This window comes from Melospiza georgiana, chromosome 8 (genome assembly GCF_028018845.1).
Source record: "Melospiza georgiana isolate bMelGeo1 chromosome 8, bMelGeo1.pri, whole genome shotgun sequence".
Classification (NCBI taxonomy): domain Eukaryota; kingdom Metazoa; phylum Chordata; class Aves; order Passeriformes; family Passerellidae; genus Melospiza; species Melospiza georgiana.
In genome coordinates, this window is record NC_080437.1 from 702,934 (window position 1) to 716,501 (window position 13,568).

At 56.7% G+C, this 13,568-nt stretch overlaps 1 protein-coding gene across 1 annotated transcript in view; it reads left to right on the forward strand.

Annotated features, from left to right (window-relative positions):
- CDH23 (cadherin related 23) overlaps positions 1-13,568 on the forward strand; it is a 217,816-nt gene that overhangs the window by 197,730 nt on the left and 6,518 nt on the right. Inside the window, exons 40-55 of the mRNA XM_058029323.1 lie at positions 814-994; positions 1,838-1,971; positions 2,182-2,391; positions 3,663-3,770; positions 4,136-4,238; positions 6,949-7,065; positions 7,672-7,896; positions 7,980-8,149; positions 9,370-9,507; positions 9,663-9,782; positions 10,199-10,376; positions 11,006-11,217; positions 12,186-12,380; positions 12,662-12,772; positions 13,015-13,144; positions 13,298-13,561. Coding sequence (XP_057885306.1) covers positions 814-994; positions 1,838-1,971; positions 2,182-2,391; positions 3,663-3,770; positions 4,136-4,238; positions 6,949-7,065; positions 7,672-7,896; positions 7,980-8,149; positions 9,370-9,507; positions 9,663-9,782; positions 10,199-10,376; positions 11,006-11,217; positions 12,186-12,380; positions 12,662-12,772; positions 13,015-13,144; positions 13,298-13,561 — 2,596 coding nt within the window. The remainder of the gene's footprint in view (positions 1-813; positions 995-1,837; positions 1,972-2,181; positions 2,392-3,662; positions 3,771-4,135; positions 4,239-6,948; positions 7,066-7,671; positions 7,897-7,979; positions 8,150-9,369; positions 9,508-9,662; positions 9,783-10,198; positions 10,377-11,005; positions 11,218-12,185; positions 12,381-12,661; positions 12,773-13,014; positions 13,145-13,297; positions 13,562-13,568) is intronic.

Consider the following 13,568-nt stretch of genomic DNA (forward strand, 5'->3'; position numbering starts at 1 on the left):
AAGCAGAGACACGAACTTGGAAACCCCTTCAGCAACAAGCACCAAAGCCAGGAAGGATGGAAACACCCTCCCTCCACTGCTCCAGGAGTTTGTGCCAGCAGTGTATGAAAACACAGCTTTTAGGAGGAGGTTTAGGGATTATTTGAGATCCCCAGTGATGGGACCCTGATAAGGCATGACAGTGTTTGTTTTCTCCACTGCTAGGAAACGGAGAAGAATCTTGGATGTACTCTCTATAAAGATTAGATTTAATCAGCAACAAATGCCCATCTGGTGGGTTTCACTGTTCTTCAACCAGGAGGTCAGAAAACTCCTCATTTCCAGTGCCTTTCTCATAACCACCTGTGCCACCAGTGGTGGTGGCTTTGTTGGGACAAGGATGCAACCGGTCAGTTTTTTAAAGTTTGCCCAGCATTAGGAATTAAGTATTTGTTGGAGGCAGAGGAGTGAGCCAGTGTGCAGCTGGCCGCAGAGATCGCGTGTCTCCAGACTCATCTCTGTGGTTTTGTCCTCCTTGGACATTGATGTGGGGGACATTGGGCTTTTGGGTTGAGTTCCCCCATGGCGTGTGGCCCAGAGGTTTGGCAGTGTGCAGCTGGAGCCCTGCAGTGTGCGTGTAGGGCGGGCACGATCAGGAATAACCGAGTTTGACTCTCTGAGCGGTGAGCTGGATGTCTGGTGCGCCCAGAAAACCAGAAATACAGGAGGTGTTGTGCCTTCCACAGCTTCCCATGCCCGTGGCCAGCAGGGTGCTCTTCCCTTCCCCTCCACCCTCTCCTCTCACAACCCTCGTGCCTCTGCCCGTGGCCGCAGGTGCTGGTGAACCTCAATGACATCAACGACAACTGTCCCACCTTCCCGCGGCCCTACGAGGGGCCCTTCGATGTCACCGAGGGCCAGCCCGGCCCTCGTGTCTGGACTTTCCTGGCCCACGACGGCGACTCGGGGCCCAGCGGACAAGTGGAATACAGCATCATCGCCGGGGACCCCCTGGGTGAGTGGGCACACACGCACGGGGTGTCCCCTGTCCCCCTGGCTGCCCCATGGAGGAGCCTGGCTCGCAGGAGCGCGGGGAGGAAGCGCTTCAGAAACGCCATCCTCCCTCCCGGCTCGGCCTGTCGACACCAGGAAATCCTGTTTGAGCAACAGGAAACTTAACCTGTTCGTGCCCGGGCAGGGGGTGCCTGGGGCTGGTGGAGGGAAGGGGGAAAACTGCTGAGCAATAAAGGCAAAAAGAAGTTATAAAGGCCATTAAAAAAAAAGTGCAAAAACTGAGCCTTGTCCCCAAGTCCCTGTGGGGTTTGCAGGGTGTTGGGGGACTGAGTTGCTCTCCAGCACTCACAGCTCCACCAGCACCATGGTGCAGATGGCAGAGGAGCTGGGGGCATCCCTAACCATGGAGACATCTGGATGTCCCTTGGTGAAGGGAGTGGTGACTGCTCCAGAGAATCTGGAAGGCAGAATCTGGAAGCCCAAAGCTTTTCCACAACAAGCAGGACAAGGCCTTTGGCTCGTGGAGGGTCAGTGCTGTGGAGGTCCAGTGCTGGGATGGCCCACCCTGCTCTGGCCATCCCAGGGCACAGAGGGGCTGTTGGCATTTTCAGAAAGGCCCAGAAAATGGGGACAGGCTCCTCTTGTTTGGCCATTCCCCCCATCCCCTGCTCCTGGTGCTACCTGGGGTGCACCCCGCACAGTCCCCGGGTGTCAATCCTCCTGTACCTGCAGTAACGGGGCATGGGCTTGTCCCCAAACCTGCCGTGCTGCCCCAGCTCCCAGACAAGCCCCTCCTTGGGGAGCCAAAGCCCGGTGAGAGCCACGGCCCCGCTGTCTCCGGCAGGGGAATTTGTCATCTCGCCGGTGGAAGGAGAGCTGCGGGTGCGGAAGGACGCCGAGCTGGACCGCGAGAACATCCCCTTCTACAACCTCACCATCGCCGCCCGCGACCGGGGCGTGCCTCCCCTCAGCTCCACCGTGAGTCCCCACGCTGGCACGGGGGGCTCTGAGCTGTCCCCATGCTTAGATCCTTCCCTTTTGGTCTCTGGCTTCATTCTCCTCCACTCCACCTCCTTCTTTGTGTCCAGAGGCCTCTCCATCCTGGGCCTCTTGCCTGGAGAGTGCAAGAAAAGGATGGGCGGCCTGGAAAGGCGTGCCACATGCCTGCCCTGCTCCTCTCCCTGGCAGATGGTGGTGGGTGTCCGCGTGCTGGACATCAACGACAACGACCCCGTGCTGCTGAACCTGCCCATGAACATCACGCTGAGCGAGAGCGCCGCCGTCTCCAGCTTCGTCACCCGCGTGCTCGCCCACGACGCCGACCAGGGCCCCAACGCGCTGCTGACCTTCGACATAACAGCGGGGAACACGGAGAATGCCTTCTACATCAACAGCACCGTACGGCCCGGGAGGGGGTGGGATGCTGGGATGAGGGGGTGGGATGCTGGGATAATGGGGGTGGGAACCCAGCTGTGCGGTCTGGCATCCTTGTTCTGGCAGGAAATGCCCTAGGGGAAGCATTCCTTGCATCCCACTGGTGTTTTCTCCCTTGTTAGAGTGGCATTGTGGTGTTTTGTCCCTTGTTTTCCCCGGCAGAGTGGCATTGTGGTGTTTTCTCCCTTGTTAGAATGGCATTGCGGTGTTTTCTCCCTTGTTTTCCCCAGCAGAGTGGCATTGTGGCGTTTTCTCCTTTGTTTCCCCAGTAGAGTGGCATTGTGGTGTTTTTTCCCTTGTTTACCCTGGCAGTGTGGCATTGTTTGGTTTCCTCCCTTGTTTTCCCTGGCAGAGTGGCATTGTGGTGTTTTCTCCCTTGTTTTTCCCAGCAGAGTGGCATTGTGGTGCTTTGTCCCTTGTTTTCCCCACTAAAGTGACATTTTGTGGTGTTTTGTCCCTTGTTTTCCCTGGCAGAGTGGCACTGTGGTGTTTTCTCCCTTGTTTTTCCTGGTAGAGTGGCATTATGGTGTTTTCCCCACTAAAGTGGCATTGTGGTGTTTTCTCCCTTGTTTCTCCCGGCAGAGTGGCACTGTGGTGCCACTAAAGTGACATTGTGGTGTTTCCTCCGTTGTTTTCCCCACTAAAGTGACATTGTGGTGTTTCCTCCATTGTTTCTTCTGGCAGAGCGGCATTGTGGTGCCACTAAAGTGACATTGTGGTGTTTCCTCCATTGTTTTCCCCGCTGAAGTGACATTGTGGTGTTTTCTCCCTTGTTTTTCCTGGTAGAGTGACGTTGTGGTGTTTTCCCCACTAAAGTGACATTGTGGTGTTTTCTCCCTTGTTTTTCCTGGTAGAGTGGCATTATGGTGTTTTCCCCACTAAAGTGGCATTGTGGTGTTTTCTCCCTTGTTTCTCCTGGCAGAGTGGCACTGTGGTGCCACTAAAGTGACATTGTGGTGTTTCCTCCGTTGTTTTCCCCACTAAAGTGACATTGTGGTGTTTCCTCCATTGTTTCTTCTGGCAGAGCGGCATTGTGGTGCCACTAAAGTGACATTGTGGTGTTTCCTCCATTGTTTTCCCCGCTGAAGTGACATTGTGGTGTTTTCTCCCTTGTTTTTCCTGGTAGAGTGGCGTTGTGGTGTTTTCCCCACTAAAGTGACATTGTGGTGCTTCCTCCCTTGTTTTCCCCACTAAAGTGACATTTTGTGGTGTTTCCTCCCTCGTTTCCCCGGCAGAGTGGCGTGGTGTACGTGAACCGCCCGCTGGACAGGGAGCGGGTGGCCGAGTACAGGCTGACGGTGACGGTGAAGGACAACCCCGAGAACATCCGCAATGCCAGGCGGGTAATTACGGACACTGCCGGGGCCTCCGGCGGGGCAGGGCGGGGAAAATGGCCAAAACCAAGCACTGCCTTTACCCACGGTGCTTCTGATAGCAGCCCCATCGCCAGAGAGCGTCTGGGGATCACAGGGAGGGGGCTACAACCCCATTCCCGGCAGGGAACAGGAGCAGTGGGATCTAGGGCGAGTCCAAAGTCATTTGTTGACTCCATGCAACAGCAGATGTCACGGAAGGTGGGACAGTGTTGGGCTGGAGAGCTGGACAACCACAATGATAGTGGAGCATCCTTTGACTGCCCCAGAGGGGGAAGGTGGGCTCAAGGAAAGGACACTGTGGTCATCGCCCTCTTGTCCCAACTTTCCTTTAGGATTTCGACCTGCTGGTCATTTCCATAGCGGATGAGAACGACAACCGCCCCCTCTTCACCCAGAGCTCCTACCAGGCTGAGGTGATGGAGAACTCGCCCCCTGGTAGGTCTCTCTTCACTCCCTTATGTGGCTCCTGGAGACTCCCTTCAGGACTGGATGAGGGGAGATGTCTCCCTGCCGTGGTGGAGGAGAAAGGATGATGGGCAGGGCAGGGCTGCAGCTCACTGGGACAGGGATGCTGAGTTTGAGGAGCTTGTGCCTTGATGAGCCTTGAGGAGACCACAGCTTTGGTTCATGCTGCATGTGGAAACCTTTCCTGGCATAAAATGGGCACCATTTGGGATTTGCTCAGCTGCAGCAGGTGCCCGTGGGATGAGCAGAGCCCTGGGGGCAGAGTTGAGGGCACACATCTGCCCTATGCCCTGAAGAGGATGGGCTGCCATCTCTCCATCAGCTGGAACTGCCTTGCTCCAGGGGTTAGAGATTTTTAAAGAGCTCAGCCTGTCCAGATGGACGTTTCCCAGACAAAGAGCTAGAAACACTATTCTTACTATTTTGTGTTGCCTTCCTGCCATTTAAATTGCTCCCTGCTCCAAGACTTCAGGTATCCTGTCCCACCCTTGAGAAACATCTCAAGCAAAGGGTTTGGGTGCCTCCAGGCGACACTCTTGGTGGTAGGGCGCTGCTGCCACCCCTCTGATGGATGTGTCTGTCTGTTTGCTTTTAGCTGGATGTCCCACCACCTCTCCTGGGCCTCGCGAGTCGGTCTGCAAGGCTGCAGCAGCCACCCCCCAGTGCCTCACACCCCTTGAGGCCCGGCTCTGTCACCTCCTCCATCCATTCATTGCTGTCCCTCATGTGTCACCGGGGTGGGAGGGGGACAGGGGGGCCCTCCAGGGGACTGCCACCCTCCCTAATGCTTTTGTCATCTCGTCCAGGGACTCCTGTCACAATGCTCAATGGCCCCATCCTAGCTCTGGATGCTGACCAGGGCAGCAATGCCGTGGTGACCTACGAGCTCCTGAAGGCATCCCCGGACCTCTTTGTTATCAACAACAGGACAGGTGAGGTGGCTCAGCTGGTCTGTCCCCAGCCCAGGGCCACCAGGTCTCCATGTGGTCTGCCACCAGGCTTTTCCCCTTTTTCTCCAGGTGTGGTTTCGGTGAAGCCTGGTGGTGTGATCGACCGAGAGGCTTTGCTGGACCCTCACCTGGAATTCACACTGATGGCTCGTGATGTGGGGGGGCTGAACAGCACGGCCAGCCTGGCAGTGACCGTCCTGGATGACAATGACAACCGCCCTGTCTTCCAGCCAGCATCCATCACGGTGCGGCTGTTGGAGAACAGCCCTCCAGGTCAGCACTGGATGTCAGGGTGGGAAACGGGGTGACCCGCGTGTCCCCTTGGGACTGTGAAAATCCTGCTCCCAGTGACACCATTGGCCAGGATGAGGTCAAAATCTGGGAACTGAGGCTGCCTATGTCTCTTGATGGTATTTGCCTTGGGACCAAGGGCTTGTTGCTGCTGCCCTCCGACCCTCTCTTGAGAGGGCTGTGTCCCACCTTTCCAGGCTTCTCCGTCCTCCAGGTGACAGCCACGGACGCTGACAGTGGCCTCAACCAACAGCTGGACTACCGCATTGAGGGTGGTGGCCAGGACAGGTTCCTGATCGATGCCAGCACGGGGGTGATCCGCGTGGCCAACATCACCATCGACCGCGAGGAGCGCGACGCCTACCGCCTGGTGGTGGTGGCCGTGGATCAGGGCACGCCGCCGCTGTCGGGCACGGCCACCGTCAGCATCCTCATCGACGACGTCAACGACTGCCGGCCCGAGTTCATCAACCCCATCCAGAGCGTCAGCATCCCCGAGTCTGCTCCCCCGGGCACCGTGGTGGCCGAGGTGACGGCCATCGACAGGGACCTGCACCCCCGCCTGGAGTACTACCTGCTGGGCATCGTGGCCCGCGACGACACGGACGCGCTGGTGCCCGACCAGCAGGGAGCCTTCACGGTGGATTTCAGGACAGGTAGGAGAGCGGGAAGGGAGGAGTGGGCAGTGTGGACCCCTCTCCTCGTTTCTGCTTCTACTTCTTCTTCTTCTCTGCCTGGAGGTAGGTGTCCAAGGTACGGGGCGGTGGTGCTCCTCTCCTGCCTCCCCACTGTCTCACCCTTCTCTTTCCTGTCTAACTGACTTAACTTTGCTTTCTTTTCCTGCTCTCAGTTTTGTCTCTGTGTCTGTGCTCATTCCTGTCTCCGTGCCACCGTGGTCTCCTCCATCTCACCCATCTCCACCGGCAGAGTTGGCCTCCGTTGCGGGCCGGGGGCTGCTCAGCCTTGGCAGACTGCACCCAAGCCCCCTCCCTGGGGGAGCAAGGGCCACTCCAGGGCAGGTGGTGGGCTCCTTTGGGGAAGGAGGGCCAGGAGCTCCTCACATCTCTTTTGGAAGCACAAAGCTGATCAAGACAGAAAAATTACCTTGTTGGAAAAGATACAGGACAAAGTTGTTAAAGATGCTGAGCTCAGGTGGATGGGGTTGTGCAGGGGAGCAGCAACAGCTGCTCCCAAACCACTTTTAGATACACAACAAGAACCACCTGAGGCTGTGTGGAACAGACAGGTAGGAAGGACATGGAGAGCAGGGGGAGAACAGTTGTCTCTTCCTGTAGCTCTCGAGTGTTTTCCTCATTCACCCTTTGGAGGGACAGGAGAACAAGCATGGTGCAGGATGCAGCGGTGGGCTGGTACTCACCCCCCTGCCCAGGCAGGGGCACAGGCACAGCCTGAGACATCCATCTTTTTGGGGTTCCCAGGAGCTGTGAAGATCAAAACTCCCCTCAACCGTGAACTAGTGGCCACCTACGAGGTCACCATCTCTGTCCATGACAACGCCAGCGAAGTCATCGACCGCTCGGTCAGCGTGCCCAATGGTAAGGGAGGGCACAGGGACTGGCACAGCCTTCCTAGGCATCAGTGAAGCTTCTGGATAACCAGCAGCTCTCCCACCTTCCTCTCCATCCTGACCAGCAGCATTTCCAGTGGGACCAGTCCCGTCAGGTTCAGGTTCTCCCCTGAGGACTCCTTTAGAGAATGTCCCAGAAATCCCAGGGCTGCAGTGGGTGTGGGAAGGACTTTGTGCCCATAACCTTACCATGGGAGGAAAGGACTGTGTGCCCATAATCTTATAATGGGAGGAAAGGACTGTGTGCCCATAACCCTTCCATGGGAGACACTCATCTCTTCATTACCATTCCTATGGTATCTCGCCACCCCACTGTGGGTAAATTCAGGCTCATGTGAGAAGACACAAAGCTCAGGAGCAGGTGTCCCACTGCAGCATAGGAGCACCCATAGCGTGCTCAGGGCATAGTGGCTTTGGGGCATACTAATTTTTTCTTGATGAACCAGCACCTGCTGGCTCTCCTGGACTTTCACATTTGTGCCTTTACAACCCTCCTTCAACCCAACCTTCCTTCCCTTCTCTTTCTCATTGGTTCTTCTCTTCTCTCCCTCTGTGGTCTCCGCCATGGCCACAGCCAAGCTGACAGTCAACGTCTTGGACGTCAATGACAACACGCCCCGCTTCCGCCCCTTCGGGGTCACCTACTTCACTGAGCGGATCCTGGAGGGAGCCACGCAGGGCACCACACTCATCTCCATCTCAGCAGTGGACCCAGACAAAGGTGCCAATGGGCAGATCACCTACGAGCTGCTGAACCTCTCTCCGGAAGGTTACGCCTGTCTGGAAGACCCTTCGGCAGGTTGGTGGCCTGGGGACGTGGGACTCTGGGGCAGGTGGGTGATCTGGGTCAGGTTTCTCATTCCGGGGTCTGCCATCCTCTAGGGAAGGTTGTGGCCAACAGGACGGTGGACTATGAGGAGGTGCAGTGGCTGAACTTCACCGTCCGTGCCTCCGACAACGGCTCTCCCCGCAGATCCGCTGAGATCCCCGTGTACCTGCAGATCGTGGACATCAATGACAACAACCCTGTTTTCAGCCAACCCTCCTACCAGGTGAGCACTCCTGTCAAACTGGGGGTGTGTTGGGCCGGTGAGGACAGGCACAGAGCTGGGGGTTCTCCAGGGACACCTTCTCTTCCCTCTGCCTGTGCTTGAGCCGTTTGGAGAAAATGGCCAATGCTGGCACGTGCTTTGTGCTTTGTGCCAACACCTTGCTGGGAGTCTGGCTGTGCCCAGTTGTCTTGGTTTGGAAAGACAGGAGTCTGCTGAGGAAGGCAGGAGCCTCCCCTGAAATGGAGAATGTAAACCCTCCCCAGCCCTCCCAATTGCTATGAATTTTAAATTAAGGGGCTCTCAGGCAAAAAATATGGGAGCAGGAAATAACAGTTCTTTAATAGGGAAGGAAAATAAAAAGGATAAAATAAACAATGCAGAACAACACTGAAAGAGCCAGAACCCAACCTGACACCCTGTGGGTCAGGGTGTTGGTGGCAGTCCCATTGGAAATGTGGCTCAGCCCTCCTGCAGTGTCAGGGGTGGTTCTGTTGGAGCAGGGGGATCTGTAGAGAAGGATGTATTCTTCCTCTGAAGATCCAGGGGAAGGAGAGGCAGCTGCTGTTCCTCTGGGGAATCCCATGGAGAAAGCCATGCTGCTGTCTCAAAAACCTCTGGATTATATCTGGGTAGCAATGCTTGGCTCCTCCCCCTGGATTATATCTGGGTAGCAATGCTTGGCTCCTCCCCCTGGATTATATCTGGGTAGCAATGCTTGGCTCCTCCCTCTGGATTATATCTGGGTAGGAATGCATGGCTCCTCCCCCTGGATTATATCTGGGTAGCAATGCTTGGCTCCTCCCTCTGGATTATATCTGGGTAGCAATGCTTGGCTCCTCCCCCTGGATTATATCTGGGTAGCAATGCTTGGCTCCTCCCCCTGGATTATATCTGGGTAGCAATGCTTGGCTCCTCCCCCTGGGCGGAGCATCTCCCAATGGGATGTTATAGTTCTTATCAGCCACGCAGTGACATTCAATAGTCTGTTATCAGCAATGTCCCCTCCTGAGGGAGGTGTGATTGTGGTCACTCAAAGAGAGAGATAAGGCAAGCTGCCCACTTGACAAAGGTAATCTGCCATACAGATGGTAATGGAAAACATCTTGCATTGCACTCTGGAGCACCAGTGCTGGGTGCCAGCTGTGCCAGCTGTGCCCTCGGTTGCTGCCCGCTGCGACAGCAGGGGCTGAGCCAGTCCTGCCTTGCTGCCTCTGTTGCAGAAAGCTGTGTTTGAGGACGTGCCCTTGGGCACGGTCATCCTGAGCGTCACGGCCACCGATGCGGATTCCGGGCAGTTCGCTCTCATCCAGTACAGCCTGAGCGACGGAGAGGGCAAGTTTGGGATAAATCCCAACACGGTAAGGAGCCAACCGAGGCTGGAACAGAGCAGGGGAAGGGAGGGGAGGCTGAAATGGTCCCAGCTTGTGCCTTGCTCCCACACCTCACCTTGTGCCCCTTCTTGAGTACCAGCTCTGCCAGACGAGGTCCACCTGAAGGTCTCTGTGTGCTGCAGGGTGACATCTACATCCTGTCAGCCCTGGACCGGGAAAAGAAGGATCACTACACGCTGACAGCCGTGGCCAGGGACAACCCTGGGGATGTCTCCAGCAACCGTCGGGAGAACTCTGTGCAGGTAGGGCTCTCCTCCTCCTCCCGTCACCCCTTGGGTGCTGGCCACCAGCAAGAAGGTGTTAAAGCCCCACCTTTCCTCCCAGGGGCTGGACTGGGGGGAATTGGGCAGAAGGAAGAGCGGGTGACGCCGGGAGCCGTGGGGTGGATGCTGCAGGGCACTCTGTGCTGCGGGGACAGCACGTCGGCAGGAGGGGCAGGCGAGGGTGACACTATTGTCTGCAGTGCTGTGGCATGAATGGCTGCCCCAGCCACGGCAGCCCCCATTGTTGGAGGCAGGAATTCAGCTGGTGGAGTTAAACAAATAGCAGGAAGGGCACCTCTCTGCAGCAGCAGAGCTGCAGGTCACAGCAGGGGTACGGCCCCAGGGGCTGCCCAGCCTTCCCCAGCCTCACACCAGCCGGCTGTGCTTTGCCAAAGGTGCTGATCACGGTGCTGGACATCAACGACGTCAGGCCCCAGTTCAGCAAGAGCCAGTTCAGCACCAGCGTGTACGAGAATGAGCCGGCAGGGACATCAGTGATCACCATGAGTGCCACCGACCTGGACGAGGGGGACAACGGCGTGGTGACCTACAGCATCGAGGGTCCTGGAGCAGGTGGGTGCTGGGGCAGGGGCTCTTCCCAGGGAGGAGGGTTATGAGGAGGAAGGAGTCATGGGCACCAAGCCCACACCCCATCTCCTGTGGCTGCTCTGGACTCCTGGGAGCGATACTGAAAGCATGGAGCTTTCTCCATTTGTCTGCAGTTTCCAGTTCTCATCTCATGGTGTGGGATGTTAGGACTTTGCCTGCCTTTGTCCTACAGCCAGCCTTGGCTTATGCTCTTGTCTTCCTCACCCCAGCAGAACTTTCTGTTAGACCCAGTGTGTCTTGGAGCAGACTCACTGCCTGCTTCAGGTGAAGGCTTTGAGGGGCAAAGAGGTGTGGGTGGATAGTGATAGTGCCTGAAATCCAGGATATCTGCACACTGAGAAATTGCAGAAATCAGCCAAAAGCTCCACTGTGCCAGCCTGGGCAGGGGTGAAGCACAGACGGGGCTGACCAGGGAGCAGGTCCCAGAGATAAGGATGTGGCAATGGGCTGGCATGCTCTGAAAGCCCTGAGACCACCCACACCCCTGGCCTGCTGTGGGGGTGCATTCCAGCTGGTTATACCCATTTCCAGTCACCATTTATCTGGTGCAAAGCATCCCGAGCCAGAGGTGTGGGGCTTTTCTCTCTCCCCAGAGGCTTTCAAGATCAATAAGGACTCCGGGCTGGTCACATCCCGGCGGCGCCTGCAGTCCTACGAGAGGTTCAACCTGACTGTGGTGGCCACGGACAAGGGGCATCCCCCTCTCTGGGGCACCACCATGCTGCACATCGAGGTCATCGACATCAACGACAACCGCCCCGTCTTCGTGCGCCCGCCCAACGGCACCATCCTGCACATCAAGGAGGTGAATCCCTTGGGAAGGAGCAGGGCCATGGCATGTTGGGAGTGAGTTCAGGGGCTCTCCTGCCCGTAACAGCAAAATCCAAACTCCATCTCCGCTGGGGATGCAACCAGACCTTGATTTAGGATGTGGCAAGAGGGTTTGGGTCATGGGGGTGGACGTTCCAAAACGTGTGAGCAGGGTGGTGGGGCGGATTTGGGGAACAGAAACCCCAGCAGCACTGGGAATTAGTAAACAGCCGGTGCGTGCAGACCGTGTTTATAAACATGGGCTGGAAATGCTGACACTGGAGATGCTTCTGCTTTCTGGGAAGCCAGGCTTGACTCAGCCAGTCCCCAGTGCACGTCTCAGCCAGTCCCCAGCCACCAGCCCAGAGGGGATCATGGCTCTGTGTTGCCATCCCCCTGCTGGGTTTCGGGTGGGGGGAGCTTGCTGACCTCCAAACCAAGGGATTTTGGACCAAGGGGGCCTGGAGGGGCAGGGGGAGCAGGGGGTTTGCATGCAGTGCCAAGGCTGAAGGGCTGTTGTGGTGGTGTGAGGTCCCCAGGATGAGGTGAGAGATGAGAATTTGACTCCATGTTCCCAGAAGGCTGATTTATTATATGATATGATATGATATGATATGATATGATATGATATGATATGATATGATATGATATTAATGATATACTAAAACTATTCTAAAGAAAGAGAAAGGATACATCAGAAGGCTAAACAAGAATGATAGTGAAAGCTCGTGACTGACTCCTCAGAGTCTGACACAGCTGATGGCGACTGCTCATTAATTAAAAACAATTCACATGGAACCAATCAAAGATGCACCTGTTAGTAAACGATCTCCACATTCCCAAGCAATCGGATAGTTATGTTTTCATTCTTTTCTGAGGCCTCTTAGTTTCTCAGGAGAAAATCCTGGGCAAAGAGGGTTTTCCAGAAAATGCCATGGTGACAGGCTGTGTGTGTGCACGCAGGAGATCCCCCTGCGGTCCAATGTCTACGAGGTGTATGCCACGGACAAAGACGAGGGTCTCAACGGAGAGGTGCTCTACAGCCTGCTGAAGACAGGGGCAGGGAACAAGGACTGGGAGTATTTCACCATCGACTCGGTCAGCGGGCTGATCCAGACAGCCATGCGGCTGGACAGGGAGCAGCAGGCAGTGTACAACGTGAGCCAGCCAGGCCCTGGGGCCGTGGGTCCCTGCGGGGCTGGTGGGATGCACGGGATGTGGTGGGGATGATGACACGGTGGTGGAGGTGTCACACCTTAGCAGGAACTGGGTGGTTATCAAGTGTCTTAGCGGGGTTGCATCCTGGTGGGCCAGCACCCAATTCCCTGTTAAGTCCCCCCAAAATTCTCCAGCATCCAGCTGTCCTCTCTCTGTCCCTGCCTCAGTGATGTCTCCCAGCCTGGTTTTGCCCAGGACAGCCCTTTTGCCTCTCTCCCCAGCTGATCATCGTGGCCTCCGACCAGGGCCAGCCACCCTACGAGACCATGCAGCCCCTGCAGGTAGAGCTCGATGACATCGATGACAATGAACCCATCTTCCTCAGGCCACCTGTAAGGCACCAGAGCAAAGGGGGTGGGACGCAGGGGATGCAGGGGATGCAGGGCATGCAGGGGATGCAGGGGGTGCAGGGGATGCAGGGGTGGGGATGCCAGTGATCACGTGTGATGGAGCGTGCACACCTGGGCGTCGCCATGGTGGGGAGCACCGGTGGGATTTGTCTGCTTTGGTTTAAAACAACCCCAACATTTAATTTAAGTGCTCATGACGTTCCTTTCCCTGGGGTCTCTGGCAGAGGGACAGTCCCCAGTTCCAGGCGCTCTCTGTCCCTGAGCACTCGCCGCCAGGCACCGTGGTGGGGAATGTCACCGGCGCGGTGGACGCGGATGAGGGCTCCAACGCCATCGTCTACTACTTCATAGCAGGTGGGTGTGGAGATGGCAGCTCTGTGTCCCTCCCCACACACTCCCCTCACTCTCCCAGGATTTCCATCCTCTCCTTTCTGCCCCTCTGCCCTGCTCGACGGGCGAGGTGGCGTTTTGGAAGAGGACTGACTGGGGATGCCTTTCTGCACACAGCTGGGAACGAGGAGAGCAACTTCCAGCTGAGCCGGGAGGGGAAGCTGAAGGTCCTGCGGGACCTGGACCGGGAGAAGGAGCCATACCACTCCATCATCGTCAAGGCATCCAGCCAGAGGAACTGGGCTCCTCCCCGGGGCCAGCAGGCAGCCAGGGCCCAGTTCTGGGACCTCAGCGAGGACCTGACCCTGCAGGAGGTGCGGATCTTCCTGGATGACATCAATGACCAGGCCCCCCAGTTCACCAAGTCAGAGTACACGGCGGGTAAGAG